This window comes from Syngnathoides biaculeatus, chromosome 13, assembly GCF_019802595.1.
Source record: "Syngnathoides biaculeatus isolate LvHL_M chromosome 13, ASM1980259v1, whole genome shotgun sequence".
In the NCBI taxonomy this organism is placed as follows: Eukaryota; Metazoa; Chordata; class Actinopteri; order Syngnathiformes; family Syngnathidae; genus Syngnathoides; species Syngnathoides biaculeatus.
Genome location: NC_084652.1, coordinates 17,859,796 through 17,875,480, shown reverse-complemented (window position 1 = coordinate 17,875,480; position 15,685 = coordinate 17,859,796). Strand labels below are relative to the sequence as shown.

Sequence of the window (15,685 nt, the reverse complement as noted above, 5' to 3'; positions counted from 1 at the left end):
GAATACTGGTTGTTTTGGAGCAGGCTTGTGTAGTTAACGTTTATGAAATAAACACAAGACTACACAAAATAAGCAACGACTTTCAATATCTATTTTTTCTACCCGTAACAAATTTTACGCGTGATTTTTTTTTTTTTTTTTTTTTTTTTTTTGTGCTCGACAGTGCAGATTTGCGAGCACGGAGCCCGCATCGCGCATCAAATGTGAGTGGCTGCAGCTGTGTTTGATAATACTGATTGGATTTGATGGGGAAAAAAAAAGTCACACCTGTCTATATAAGACCTTACAGCTCACTGTGGGTGTCAGAGCAAATAAGAATCATAAGGTCAAAGGAACTGCCCAAAGAGCTCAGAGACAGAATTGTGGCAAGGCACAGTTCTGGCTAAGGTTACAAAAAAACGTCTGCTGCAATTAAGATTCCAAAGAGCACAGTGCCCTCCATAATCCTTAAATGGTAGCCATTTGTGACAACCAGAACCCTTCCTCGACCTGATCATCCGATCAAACTGAGCAGTCCAGGGAGAAGAGCCTTGACTAGAGCGGTAAAGAAGTAACCCAGACATCACTGTATCTGACCTCTAGAGATTCATTTGGGTGATAGGAGAAAGTTCTAGAAGGTCAACCATTACTGTCGCCCTCCACCAGTCAGGGCTTTATGGCAGAGTGACCCCATGGAAACCTCTACTTAGTGCAAGACACATGAAAGTTCCCACATAGTTTGCTTTTAAAAAAAAAAAAAACACCTGAAAGATTTTAAGATTGTGAGAATTAAGATTTTCTAGTCTGGTAAGACCAAAATAGAACTTTTTGGCTTTAATTGTAAGCCACATGTGGAGAAAACCAGGCGGTGCTTATCACCTCTCCAATACAATCTCAACAATGAAGCAAGGGGGTGGCGGAATCATGCTGTGGGTGTGTTTTTCAGCTGCAAGGACAGGAGGACTGGTTGCAATTGAAGGAAAGATGAATGCGGGCAAATACAGGGATATCCTGAATGAAAACCTCCAGAGTCCTCAGGACTTCAGACGGGGCTGAAGGTTCACCTTCCAACAGGACATTGACCCTAAGCAGACAGCTAAAATAACAAAAGAGGTGCTTCAGAACAACTCTGTGACTGTACTTGAATGGCCCAGCAAGAGCCCTGAATTCAAGCCAATTGAACGTTTCTGGAAAGACCTGAAAATGACTGCCCACTACAAAAGAAAAAGGCCAGGGAATAAGAGAGAAAATCAAGGAGCTGCACAAGTCTGGGTGCAATTTCCAGATACTTGAAGGTAGCATGTTCATCTGTTCAAACAATTATACGCAAGTATAAACATCCAGCCATCACACGACTCAGGAAGAAGAAGGGCTCTTTGTTCCAGTGATGAATGTGTTATGGCCCTAAATGTGCGAGTCAACCTCAGAACAAAAGCTAAAGACCTTGTCAGGATGCTGGATGAAGCTGGAGAGAAAGTGTCATTATCCACAATGAAATAAGTCTTGCACTGACATGGGATGGAAGGCCCAGAATAAAGCCATTATTCTTAAAGAAACATAGAAACACAGATGACTGTTTGCAAAAAGACACCGAAACAAAAGACCCTAACTTCTGGAGGCATGTCCTGTGGTCTGATGAAACTTAAAGTGGAGCTCTTTGGTCATAATGTCTAACGTTACATCTGGGGTGAAAAGTGGGAAGCTTTTAGACCTGAGAACACTATACTAACTGTGAAGCATGGAGGTGGCACCATCATTTTGTATGTTTGTTTTGCTGTAGCAGGATCATGTCTCACCAGCCAAGAGGTTAAAACTTGGACGCAAATGGGACTTCCAAATGGACAATGACTCTTAAGCGTACTGCCAAAATAAAGTCAACTTCATGGAGTGGCCATCACAAAACCCTGATTTGAATTCCATTGAAAATTTGTGGGCAAATCTGAAAAGGTGCATGCGAGCATGGCAGACGACAAACGTGACTCAGTTACACGAGTTCTGTTGGCAGATTCCAGCAGAGTACTGTCAGAGGTTTGTGGAAGGTTACCCAAAATGTTTGACCCAAGTCGTGGAGTTCAAAGGAAATGCTACTTGATACTAAGGAAATGTATGTCAACTTTTTATCTTGAAGAAAATAATATAAAATTCTCTAAGAAAAGCTCTCTGTCATTATTTTGGCATTAAACAAAATTAAATAATTTTGGTGATCCTGACTTAACGGAAACAAGTTTAGTCTGATATGACTTCAGACAATGAGAGAAAAAGATGAACTGTGTTTTTGCAGTCAGTGTATATAAATTTCGCTTTAACTGTAAATGTATATGCGGCAGGGGGTAGTGAAGTGAGGCTCCATTCAAATCTTGCTCTCAGTTTCCACGCGACACACTGTACCATTAAATTGGAACCCTGCAACCTTTGCTGGCCAGAAATTACTGCACGTCCTTCAATTATGCTGTAGACTGTTGGTAGCCTCCCTAACTTCTGCCTTCAATTGACCCCTCCGTACAGGGCACTTAACCACGCCTCCTGAAGTGACGTCACGCCACGTGCGCTGACATAAGACAAACAATTAGTAAAAATGGCAAATACAATACAGTACAATACATTCTTAACTGAGACAGACGCCATGCTTCTGATTTCATTCAAATCAACGATATATTCTAGATTCTAAATACAATACATTCTTAACTGAGAGAGACGCCATGCTTCTGATTTCATTCAATCATTCACACGTAGCAATGTTATGCTAGCGAAGAACTTCGAATTCATTTATGCGAGACATGTATTCAAAATCAAATATAAGGCATACCTTCATGCAAACATATCTGTTCCGGTTGATATTAGATGGATTTAGTTGATGATGCGGTCTTCCACAAAGTTTGATCCATCGAAGGCATTTTTTTTACTGGGTCTTCGGTTTTGGAAAGGGTACGAATCGAACTCCACCAACTAGCCTTTCAGGATACCTGTCGTCACTATTACAAAGTCCGTGACTACACCTCTTAACCATATTTTTTGTTAAATAACCCAAATACGCGATAAAACGCTAACAAAATCTATACTGGACCATGCAATGTTGTCAGAAAAAATGGCGGGAGCAAAAAGGGGCATGGTTTATGCAGATCTCTGGCCTCTGATTGGTCAGTGACGCGGATTGCGCAATATTCACAGAGGGGTCAATTGTGTGCGCGTGTGAAATATGTGAAAAACATCATATTATCTGTTGGAAAAGACCGTAACATAAAATATGGAAAGTGACTGGCTTTGTATACTTTTACAGATGCACTGAATTATATGCCATTGTTAATGTACCATTGAGACAAAATGTTTACTCATTGTAATGCAAACAGCTCTACATGATGATGTTCGAAGACACTATGTATAAACGGCTAATTTTAGACAAGTTTGATTAAACCCTTGAGGTAAATTAAAGTGTGACAACATCTGTATATTGCAGCTCTAAATACAATATAAATTTTTTTATGCATCGTTTGGAGCTTTTTTCCAGTACATTTGTTTTCATATCACAAAGAACAAACCACTTTCAGAAACTAAAGTAACGATAAAAACCTATTATTGATACTATCTAAAGTTCATGAAGTAAAAGGTAAATGTTGTGGTTAGTGTCGTCTGTCTAGCTTATCTGGTGAAGAATGGTGATTGACAAAGACAGCCCTCTAGCGAGTTCAAATCAAAATGGCCGACTTCCTGCATTTCGCGCATTAGTTTTTGACACTTCTTGCATCCTGTTATGACTATGTCCACCAAATATTGTATTGATCCCTCAAACTGGTCTCAGTGGAGGATTTTTTTCCAGTATTTGCCACTCCAAGGTGGTATTTACTGCAAAACTGACACATGGAACGAAATACAAAGTAACACCAAAATGTTTAACTAAACATTTTGTCGAAATAAGTCTGCTAGCTTTAATGCTAACATATAGACTGAAACACCACAGATGTGCTAATTGAAATTATCATACATAGATTTATACAGTTCATGGACTGAGTGAGCCCTTGCCACAAGTAGTGACCATCGGTGAGTCATTGACACCCACCCAAAGAAGTTTGTAATTTTCTATAGATGCCACAAGATGGTGGTAAAGTACCCTGTTAGACAAGTCTATATCTTGACGACATTGAAGGGATAACAATTACCTGTGATATACTGTAGGAGTGGATTACTGTAGGTTATCTGACTGTGGTGACTTGTTCTCTCTCGCAGCCCAACTTGTACCCGACAGTGGGTCTGCAGACTCCAGGGGAGGTGGTGGACGCTAACTTTGGCCAACACCCGTTTGTTTTCGACATTGAGGACTACATGCGTGAGTGGAGGACCAAGATCCAGGCGCAAATTGACCGCTTCCCTATTGGCGAGCGTGAGGGCGAGTGGCAATCCATGATCCAAAAGTAAGATCGTCAAAGCACACACACCTGGAAAATACATCTGTGACTGCCATGGTTACTTAGGAACAGAATTCTCCTGTGAAAAGTGAACACAAACGAGAAAAAAAACACATTCACCAAAGGTCTTTCTTTTCACTCACTCTTTGTGTGTGTGTTTACGTGTCTATCTATCTATCTATCTATCTATCTATCTATCTATCTATCTATCTATCTGAGAGTACCAAATAAATATTATATCCATCCATTTTTTTCGCCGCTTATCCTCACAAGGGTCATGGGGAGTGCTGGGCAGGAGGCGGGGTACACCCCGAACTGGTTGCCAGCCAATTGCAGGGCATTTATATATATATATATATGTGTATGTATGTGTGCGTGTGTGTGTTTCAGAAGGTTGGTTGAAAACCAAAACCTTCAAAAACCGAAGAACTTTTTCCCATAACAATGAATGGAAAATGAAATAATGCGTTCCAAGCCTAAAAAAAGTTTTGGGGTGATTTTTATTTTATTTTTTTAAGCTTTTCCTGATAATAAACTGAGTAGTAAAAATACATGTATAGTTTAAATAATTTATATAATTAAATCATTTAAGAAATATATTTATTTTTTTGCTTAAAATGTATGCTTTAGCCTAGTAGAGTATGCTAGGCTGGGAGTGCATTGCCTATCTGTAGAGACTCGGCCCCCAGCCTTATGAACCTTTTTTTTATTAACAAAAGTGCAGAATAACTTTAAACAAGCACAGAAAGTACATAACTTAAAAAAAAATAATAACTTTCAGCAAGAGGATGGGTTAATGGAGCAAAAGAAAAAGCAATGAAAAACAGTTTCAGATGTCTTCGGTGGGTTGAGTCGCCCCTTTTTTTACAAAGAACAAATCTGTTTCTGCCATCTTTTAAGCACTTTTCTGAAGTGGCTCATAACAACATCATTAAAATTTTGCAGCGCTCTGCAACATTCAGCTTTATTCAGGTGATGAAGTTCTATAAAATTATGGATGTCGTTCCATTTAGTGCAGATAGCTTTAATAATCTCCTCTCTTCCTCGCCGACACTATCCCCAGATAACTGCTGCTCGTTCACGAAAATAAGAAGCAACTTTTTGACTTCCTCCAAGATCTGTGGCCTCTGCTTGGTCAACACGATTTCTCCTTTAGCAACATCATTTGCTTTGAGGGCATCCTTGTGTTTCAGGATGGTGCTGATTGTCATTTTCGTCATGCCATACTTCTTCGATAGCTCAGAAACACGCAGACCAGATTCGTGCTTGGCTATCAAATCCTTCTTGAAGTCGACAGTTTTACGCACCACTTTCCTTTTTTCAGCACCAGCAGTTCCACTTGACTTCTTTGGAGCCATGATTGGGGGTTATTGTTGCACAATTTTAAGAAAAAAAGTCACGACTGTACTGGGAAACGTACGCGAGCAGAGGAGTGTGTGAGTCAACTGATCGCGCACGTTACATCTTTTCCGTTTTTTTTCAGGGGTGCGTTCAAAAGCACAATAACAAATCGTCGTGGGGTCAGCTGTTCGGGTGTTTGAATACTATTTTTGTTGGAAAACCAAAGCAAAAAAAATCTCAAAATTTTCGTACGAAAACCAAGACGTTCAACTACCAAACATCATTCCACATCCCCTGGTGTGCAGCAATGCTCTCGCCGGCTGGCCTGATCTTTCTGCTTTCTCACGGCGTGGATAGCGTCCCTGACACTAACCCGTGCCGCCCCGGGGTTCCCTCTCATTCACCTTATTATTAGTGTCATATGATTTGTGGAAAAAGTGCTCTTTAAGTTTAATAATTTATTATTATTATGAAATAAAAACCTTTCCCTGTCACTAAACTCTGCCGGCCCGGGCTTCCCTCTCACTCATTATTGTTAGTGTCATATGATTTGTGGAAAAAGCGCTCTTTAACTTTAATAATATGTTATTATTATGAAATAAAAACCTTTAATAATGATGGACAGAGGGAACATGTACTGTATGTGTGCGAAAATCAATTCTTATTCATTTAATTTATTTTGAATGTGCACTTCTTTACATGTGCTTGACTGACCGTTTCCTGAGCACACCAGATGACTGAATGAATCATTCAATTCTCTTCACCCCCCAACCTTTAAATGGCCTTGGCATCTCTATGATATCCCAAGTACTCGCATTAAGATAGCAGATTTAAAGGCTAAACTAAGTAATTGTTTTAAATACACAAGTTATAATTGTCTCTCTGTTTAATTTGACTGTAAACCTGAACAGGAATTAGCAATAAAGACCTTGAAGCCTTTTTTTTTTTTTTTAATTCTTAACTAATCCTGAGTTGTTGTGAAGTGAGTTGACCTTACTCCCACCATACAGAGCTTGTGTCTCAAATTTTTGCTCGCAAATCAAAGCAAAGGATGGTTCGTATCTCAAAAATTGCTAGTTGATTCATTCGTATCTCAAGGTCCCACTGTGTAGTAAAATATCAATGTACATCAGCTGTCTACAAGTAGTCAGAGAAGGTTGTGCACACAACCATAGTTTTATCCAACATCATGTCACTGTTTTCCATCGTGTGTGTTAGAGAGAAACAGAGAGGGAGGGAGGGAGAGAGAGAGAGAGAGATGGAGAGAGTGTGGTTGTGCTGCTGCCTTGCAATTATGGGATTGAGAGTAAGTGTGTGTGGCTCTGTGGTGCTGCCCTGCCATGATGGGATTATCTCTTAGCGTCCTATGACTTCTCGTCCTGCCCAGATTTAATCTGCATTTGTTGGGTCTGTTGTTATCCAGTCTCATCATCATGCCGTCGGATTAAAAGATAGAAGTTGTCAAGCTGCTGATGCTTCGTCACTGTCTGTTTTCTTATTGGTACGGAGTTTCACTTATGTAAAGACTTGTAACCTATAAAAAAAAGATTACTTCAAAATCTGTGATCTAGTGGGGTGTGCGGAAGATGAACTCTGATGAAGCGGGGGTTCATACAAGTTGATTCTTGCCTGGAGATTGTACGCGATGAGCTGATCACTGTCTGCAGCACTTCCTTTTCATGGTATCCTGTCTTCCTGTCATCCCCACAGAATGGTGGCATCCTACCTGGTGCACCACAGCTATTGCGCCACCGCTGAAGCCTTTGCAAAGACAACCGACCAGGCCGTGCATGAGGAGCTGGCCTCCATCAAGAACCGGCAGAGTGAGTCCGACATTGGCTGTGCTTTGAGTCCTTCATTCATTTCACAATCTAATCACCATGTCGTCTTAAAGGAAAATTCTGGTGGTTTGGAGTAACAATGTATCCAAAAGGTCATGTAATATGTACTCTATCTTGATAATGTGATGTTAAATCCTCTCTCATTTAATAGTGTTTTGAGAAGATTTTTATCGACAATTACAAATTTTCAGGTGCGCCGCCATTTTCGCGAGTCACGAGCTTGTCAGACTCAGCATCATTCCGCCCGAAGAACCATCCGAATATTCAACATTATTTACAGCCACAGGTTGAAATCTTTATGGAAGTATTCCTCCGTCTTCCTGATCAACCGATACTGCTATTTCTTCACCAGAGGAGGATAAATCCGAGAAATCAGCGCTGGGCATAAATGGTGTCGCATGTAATCGAACGTTTGGAGCAGCACGTAACACGTCACATAGGCCCACGTAGGTCATGTGACTCGTGAAAATGGCGCCCCACCTGAAAATTTGTAATTGTCGATAAAAATCTTCTCAAAACACGATTAAATGGAAGAGGATTTAACATCAGATTATCAAGATAGAGTACATATTACGTGACCTATTGGATACACTGTTCATGTAAAGCACTGGAATTTTCCTTTTAACTATTTTTATACCGTGGACTCCATTGGTCACTAAAGGTCCTTAGCCATGTTGCGTGTCACTTTTAACATCCTCACCGTTATCTTAGATTAATCATATGTATCTTGGGTTAAGAAACCTCTCAGCCAATGCAGCTAAACGGTATACAGATCTCACAGGCACACTTGAGTGTAGGTAACCACAACATCCTGTGCTTATGTGGCTAAACCTTGTTGTTTGTTTCTTTTAAACAAATATTGCGATTTGTGTTTTTGTAAGTGGTTTTCGGGATGAAGTTGATCATTATTGCCTAAGCACAAGAAATAAATTATTATATAGTATGGCCAAATAAGTGTGTCCTGTAGGGCAGGCCTAAATGTTATGATTTATTGATATGATATATGATTTTACTATTGAAATGTAAAAAGAAATGCCCCCCATCACAGTAGACTATTTTTGATTTACTGTAACGTCACATCTTGTAAAAATTGAATAATGTCCTTGTCAGTAGCACTGCTGTTGGTGTCAGCCAAGTATAGAGATGAAGTGGAGAGTGCCAGGAGTGATGTTTTTCTTCATCAAGATGTGAACATAAAAGCAGTATAAATTGTAAATTACCGTCCATTCCGAAAGTATTGAAGAGGAAACGTTTATTCTTTTGTCTTTATATCACACTGAAGACATTCAGATCAAAAGATGAATCAGACAAAAGTTCAGAATTCCAGCTTTTATTTCATGGAATTTAAAACTAGATTGTTAAACCACTCAAAACAGAAATCTTTTTGTTTTAACCCACGCTCTTTTCAAATGAGCATAAGTATTTGAACATCTGACTGTATATATCTAGTTGTTCAGGTGTTGCCTTTTAGATTGATTGGTCAAAGATTATATCATCCTTGTTTTGGGATTTAGGTCTCACCTGTGAAAACTGCATTTGCTATTAGCAAACATGAAGACCAGAGAGTTCTCTGGGAGGAAACCAAACTATTTTTTTTTAAGATGAGAGAAGAGGGGAAATTTGATTAGAGCTATTCCACAAACCTTTGGCATAAACGATACAACAATTTGGAATGGGTAGAAAGACAGAGAAACTAATGGTCTACTGAGCAACAGACATCAAACAGGTCTGCTAAGGGTATATACAGCAGTTGATGACAGAAGCGTTGTCAGAGCTGTGAAGAAACACCACAGTCAGTAACATCGCTGCCAACCTCCATAGGGCAGGGCATGAAAGTATCACAATACAGTCTTTGAAGAAGACTTTGAGAGAAGAAGTATACAGGCCATATCACAAGATTCTAAGTACTTTGCAAAAAGAAATCAGAAGAACAGTTTGAATTTTGCAAAGTACACCGATCAGGCACAAAATCTGTTCCAATACTTTTGCTCACTTGAAAAGTGTACAGTCTGAAAGAAAATGTACTCTGTCCTGAGTTTTCAATACATTAAATATATCCATCAATTTTCTTAGCCGCTTATCCTCACATGGGTCGCAGGGAAGGTACCATCGGGCAGGAGGCGGGGTACACCCTGAACTGGTCACCAGCCAATCGCAGGGCACATGAAGACAGACAAGAGTCACACTGACACTCACACCTAGGGGTAATTTCGAGTGTCCGATTCATGTCTCGTGTTTTGGGGATGTGGGAGGAAACCGGAGTCCCCGGAGAAAACCCACATAGGCATGGGGAGAACATGCAAACTCTCCAGAGGCGGGTCCGGGATTGAACTCTGGGCCTCAGAACTTTGAGGCTAGCGCTTTCCAGTTGATCCACCGTGCCGCCTATCAAAATATAAATACTATGAAATAAAACCTTTAACTCTGAACTTTTCTCATTCATTATTTTTTTTTTTTTTAAATGAAACCCAAATGTTGTCAGTACGCAGTAAAGTGGTTCATGTTCCCAAGAAATAGTGCTATTATTGCACACATTAAACCGTTCATACACTTCCCAATGTCTCACATCAGAATTAGGGTGCTCACTTGTTAACTTTTATCAGGAAGGTCTTTTTAGGTTTGACACAGCTAATGTGAATTCACCCGCATGTCGAATGTGAGCGATATTTGCTTCTCCACATCCTGTTTTAGTTAGCCTTTAGTGACCTGGCAAACAGCAACATTACGTAGGAAAAAAGCACAAGCCAGGAGGAAAGAATAGGTAAGACGTCCAAAGTTTTGGAACATTTCGTACTTAAAAAAAGAACCTAGTCTTACACAACTGCACTTCTATGGTTCAGTGAACATTGTTACCTAATATAAAACTGAAGCTAGTTAGAATGAATTTTAATTCAGTCACACACTGGCTGGACGACCACAGTTGACACCCAGGCTCTCAACACTTAGCCTGGTTAAAGCTACCCAGTTAACAGCCAGCTACTATCCTTACCCAATTCTCCATTGTCATTCGCTGACCTCCATGTCACTCACCAGATCATGCGCCACCTTTGTCACGGATACTACAATGTTAAACATTGGGGTGCAGACTAAAAGTGCACAAAAATAATACCTGAGCCTGACTTGCATGTTTTGTATTGCTATTATGCAAAATTAAGTGGCATGCGATTACTAAAATAATGGATGGGGTGATCGGTAGAAAAACTGATTCTCAAAGCATTCAGTAGCCCAAGCCCTACGTACCCATTAAGTGTTATTCTGATGGTGGTTTGCAGAGATCCAGAAACTGGTGCTGTCAGGCAGGATGGGTGAAGCCATTGAGACCACCCAGCAGCTCTACCCAAACCTCCTCGAGAGGAACCCAGACCTGCTCTTTATGCTCAAGTACCCCTCTTGCTCTCTTTGCATACAAACATGCATACTGTACAATGTTTCTATTATCTGTATTTATACCATTGGTTTTGCTGTAATTTTTCACATATGACTGCATTAATGTGACTAGTTAGCATATGTTAACATTTCTGATTTAAATGTCAATTGTATATGAATCCTTTAAGCATGAACCAAATGATTTTATGGTAGCGTTCCATCCCTCGCTGTGTTTTCAGGGTAAGACAGTTCATTGAGATGGTGAACGGGACAGACAGCGAGGTGCGGTGTCTCGGGGGTCGCAGCCCAAAATCTCAGGACAGTTACCCTGGCTCCCCACGGCCCTTTGGCAGCCCCGCCCACAAAGCTGGCAACTCGCAGTCCTACTTGACAAGTATGACGCGCCGTAGTACACCCCCAACCAACCACACTAAATTTGTTACTGAGTGTGGAAAATAAGACAAGGCTGTACCATTTCATTATAGAATGGGTGTCAATCTTCCCTATTCGCACAAATGAAAGGAAGACTGATTTTCTATTTTTGAGTCGGCGCCAAAATCACAATGACTCAAGAGGGTAAAAATAACGACCTGTTTTTTTAACTAGAAATGTATTCGCCTTTGGTGGCTGCAAAGACGCTCTTTTTCTGCAGCAAGTTTGAAAAAATATGACCAGATCACAAATCGTTTTTTCCAAGTTAAAAATAAAACTTAAAAAAAAAAACCAATCAGCTCTTGTATTAATGTGATTAAATGGTGTACCTAACGATTTGCCGTATGAGTGCATATGACAAACATCAGTTTGTTTATTTAAATTAGTTTTTAAAAATGGCGTTCTGTGTGGTTACAGGTGTGGACAGCAATTGCTGTAACGGCGTGATGTCCAATAAGAGCCACGGCTCCACCCCTCACAGTCATAAGGCCTGCCCTCTGGGCTCAGGCTCCGCCCCTTCGGCATTTGACATCAACTTAAATGGGAACCGCAACCAGATGAATGCAACCAGGTGAACACCACTGCTTACTCTTTGTGTGTGCGTGTGTGGGAAATGTTACGTGACGTATGGGTGTGATATGTGCTTCTGTGTTTTTGTGTTGTGTGTGGTTGATGATGTTTACATGTGATGTGATGTGTTTTGTGTATGTGCATGTCCACGGGTGACGTGTTGTTTCCAAGCTATGTTTATGTGCTTTTTACGTTCGTGCGCGCGTGTGCGCTTGTGATGTGTATTGCAGCGTGTCTTAGCATTATTTGTAATATGCAGGAGATTGTGTGTGTGTGTGTGTGTGTGTGTGTGTGTGTGTGTGTGTGTTGTGAAATGCTGTGTATGTACGTGTGTGTATTCCTGATTTAATGTCTCCGCGCGTATCAGCGATGTGGATATGGAGGTGGAGCATTTCACCAACGGCGTGTCTGAGTCATCCTCAAACGGCTTCCTGAATGGTTCCTCAAAACACATCAACGAGCCAGACGACTGCGACGCCGACATGGGTACATCTGCGTGTACTTCTGCGTTCGCGGGTGTTTGTGTTTAACATGTCGTGTCGCACGCAGAGGTGGAGTCTGTTCAGGCCAAGCGCCAGCTATGCGGCGGCAGCCAGGCGGCCATCGAGAGGATGATCCACTTTGGACGAGAGCTGCAGAGCATGAGCGAGCATCTCCGGAGAGAATGTGGAAAGAACTCTGCCAACAAGAAGATGCTCAAGGTGGGTACCGTGGAAGGGAATAAGGCACACATTATGTGCAAGTCTAAAGGAAATCAAATCAGAATTTTCGAAAAGGTTTCAAGAAAGTCCCACATGACTGTAGCAAAAATCAAGTCAGTTCAATCTCAACGTGTCATACAGTGAAGAAAAGAAGTATTTGAACACCCTGCTATATTGCAAGTTCTCCCACTTAGAAATCATGGGGGGGTCTGAAATTTTCATCGTAGGTTCATGTCCACTGTGAGATCATATCCAGATCCAGAAATCACAATGTATGATTTTTTTTTAACCATTTATTGGTGTGATACGGCTGCAAATAAGTATTTGAACACCTGAGAAAACCAATGTTAATATTTGGTACAGTCGCCTTTGTTTACAATTACAGAGGTCAAGCTTTTCTTGTAGTTGTTCGCCAGGTTTGCACACACTTCAGGAGGGATTTTGGCCCATTCCTCCACATAGATCTTCTCTAGATCAGACAGGTTTCTGGGCTGTCGCTGAGAAACACAGAGTTTCAGCTCCCTCGAAAGATTTTCTATTGGGTTTAGGTCTGGAGACTGACTAGGCCACGCCAAAACCTTGATATGCTTCTTACGAAGTCACCCCTTGGTTTTCCTGGCTGTGTGCTTCGGGTCATTGTCATGTTGAAAGACCCAGCCACAACCCATCCTCAATGCTCTGACTGAGAGAAAAAAGTTGTTCCCCAAAATCTCACAATACGTGGCCTTGGTTATCCTCACCTTAATACAGTGCAGTCGTACTGTCCCATGTGCAGAAAAACACCCCCAAAGCATGATGCTATCACCCCCATACTTCAGCTAACGACCTCGCACAGGTGCATCTGATTCAGGATAATACATGGAGTGGAGGTGGACTTTTAAAGGCGGACTAACGGGTCTTTGAAGGTCCTGAATTCTAGCTGTTCAAATACTTATTTACAGCTGTATCACACAAATAAATTGTTAAAAAAATCATGCATTGTGATTTCTGGATTTTTCTTTTTAGATGATATCTCTCACAGTGGACATGCACCCAATATGAAAATTTCAGACCCCTCCATGATTTCAAAGTGGGAGAACTTGCAATATAGCAGGGTGTCCAAATACTCATTTTCTTCACTGTACATATAGACTAAAAAACAGAACAAAAAATATTAACAAAAATCTGCAATATCACAGTGGGGTGCAAAAATTGAACTGCAATATTGTGTATAGTACTAAGTATTGTGTGTGTGTGTGTGTGTGTCTGCGTGTGTGCGCGTGTGTGTGTGTGTATATCGCACCACAGGATGCCTTCAGCCTCTTGGCCTACTCGGATCCCTGGAGCAGCCCGGTCGGCTACCAGCTGGACTCCATCCAGAGAGAGCCCGTGTGCTCCACCCTCAACAGTGCAATACTAGGTAGGAGGCGTCACTATAGTGATGCTCTCTTAGATTGGAGCGTGTCTTTAATTGGATTCTTCTCGCCACGTTCCAGTGACGCACAACCTGCCCAAGCAACCCCCCCTGGCCCAGGCTGTAGGCCAGGCCGCCCAGTGCCTCGCCATCATGGCGCGAACGGGCAGCGGCTCCTGTGCTTTTGCATCAGTGGACGATTACTTGCACTAGCTGTGCGCGCTACACACACACACACACACACACACACAGTAGTGTACAAAAGTATGAGACCACCATCAGATTATTGTTTTCAGCCATAAAGAGACAAATGGATGGACACATTTAGACAATTTTGTGACACTTAAGAGTCCTTCTGTTACAACCTGCTGATGGTACTAAAGTGGTACAAAAAATCCTCATCAGGTTGCAACGGAGATCTGAAGAGTCAGAGGCAAAGAAATGAAAAATATATACATACTCCCCGATAGAAATATGGTACAATTTTCTTCATCATGCACCAAAATGCTCAGTATTCCCCTGCACATTAGATTTTTTGTTTTATACATATTTTTCTGTTTTCTATAGATGCCACAAGATTGCGGCTCAGCATGATTTCTCAAAATGAAATCATTATTTTTGTATAACTATCTCCTCAAATCAATTCCAACATAGTTCGTTCATACCGAAGGGGCACCGTTTGTCTCAATGAAATTTCTCAACTCACTTCAACATAGTTCCTTGATATCAAGGCGTCGTGCAAAAGAGCTTTTTTGTCTGAATTAAACTCCAACTCATTTCAACAGTTTCTTGACACTCAAATGGTCCCCAATGATTGGTTTTGCCAAAATAAAACTCAGCTTACTTGAACATCGTTCCTTGGCAGCAAAGACGCATGGCGCCATTCTCCAAATGAAACCACCTGACGTGGACATACCAGTTGTTACTTGACACCGTAGTGGTGCCAAAGAACTGCCTCTGAGTTTAAACTTAGCTCACTTGATCATAGTTCAACACCACATAGACACCAAAGAATATTTCGTCTAAATAAAAATTCATTTTGACATTTTTATTATAGAACCGCAAATAACAGGTAAGCTCCCCCCAAACACTTTTCATCCTTTTGTGGCATCTGTACTCAATGGCAAAGCTTTTGGCGGGGGGATGGCTCAATTATTTCCCAAATCTCTCAATTCACATCAGTATGTCGACCGAAATGCTATGAAAAGTTTGCAATACAAAACAAAGCCTGTGGTGGCCCAAAACCTTTGCATACTACTGTATGTACACACACACACCGCCTCCCTTTACGTGGTAAATAGCAACCAGCCCCTCAACCCCAAAACCCCCTTCAGCGGCTGTCCACATGACTGACAGATGGCGTGATGACGGCCGAGTGTAGCCATCTTCAATCGGACCCCCACCGCCACGATGTGAGCCCACCCCACCTCCCTTTCCCGTTTCCATTTTGTTTTGTTTTTTGTATACATTTATTTAGTGCTGGCGTCAAGGTGAGGTTGGGGGGGGGGGGTGTGGGTGACGGCAGGGGTCCTGGCGCTTGGTGCAGGTTTACAGGCGACACTCGTATTAATTATGATTATTATTGTTACTTGCATTGAGTTTACGGCCACTTGTGATGCTAATAAAGAACGCCAGCCGGTGTACATGTGAAGTTCTTATCAA

General features: G+C 41.3%; 1 protein-coding gene across 1 annotated transcript in view; it reads left to right on the top strand.

Moving 5' to 3' along the window:
• The window catches only part of ranbp9 (RAN binding protein 9), a 29,946-nt gene extending 15,571 nt beyond the window's left edge, over positions 1–14,375 (top strand). The window contains exons 6-14 of the mRNA XM_061838470.1: positions 4,201–4,385; positions 7,431–7,543; positions 10,834–10,942; positions 11,167–11,321; positions 11,777–11,930; positions 12,297–12,415; positions 12,479–12,630; positions 13,918–14,029; positions 14,106–14,375. Coding sequence (XP_061694454.1) covers positions 4,201–4,385; positions 7,431–7,543; positions 10,834–10,942; positions 11,167–11,321; positions 11,777–11,930; positions 12,297–12,415; positions 12,479–12,630; positions 13,918–14,029; positions 14,106–14,236 — 1,230 coding nt within the window. The 3' untranslated portion in view covers positions 14,237–14,375. The remainder of the gene's footprint in view (positions 1–4,200; positions 4,386–7,430; positions 7,544–10,833; positions 10,943–11,166; positions 11,322–11,776; positions 11,931–12,296; positions 12,416–12,478; positions 12,631–13,917; positions 14,030–14,105) is intronic.
• Positions 14,376–15,685: the final 1,310 nt, after the last annotated feature.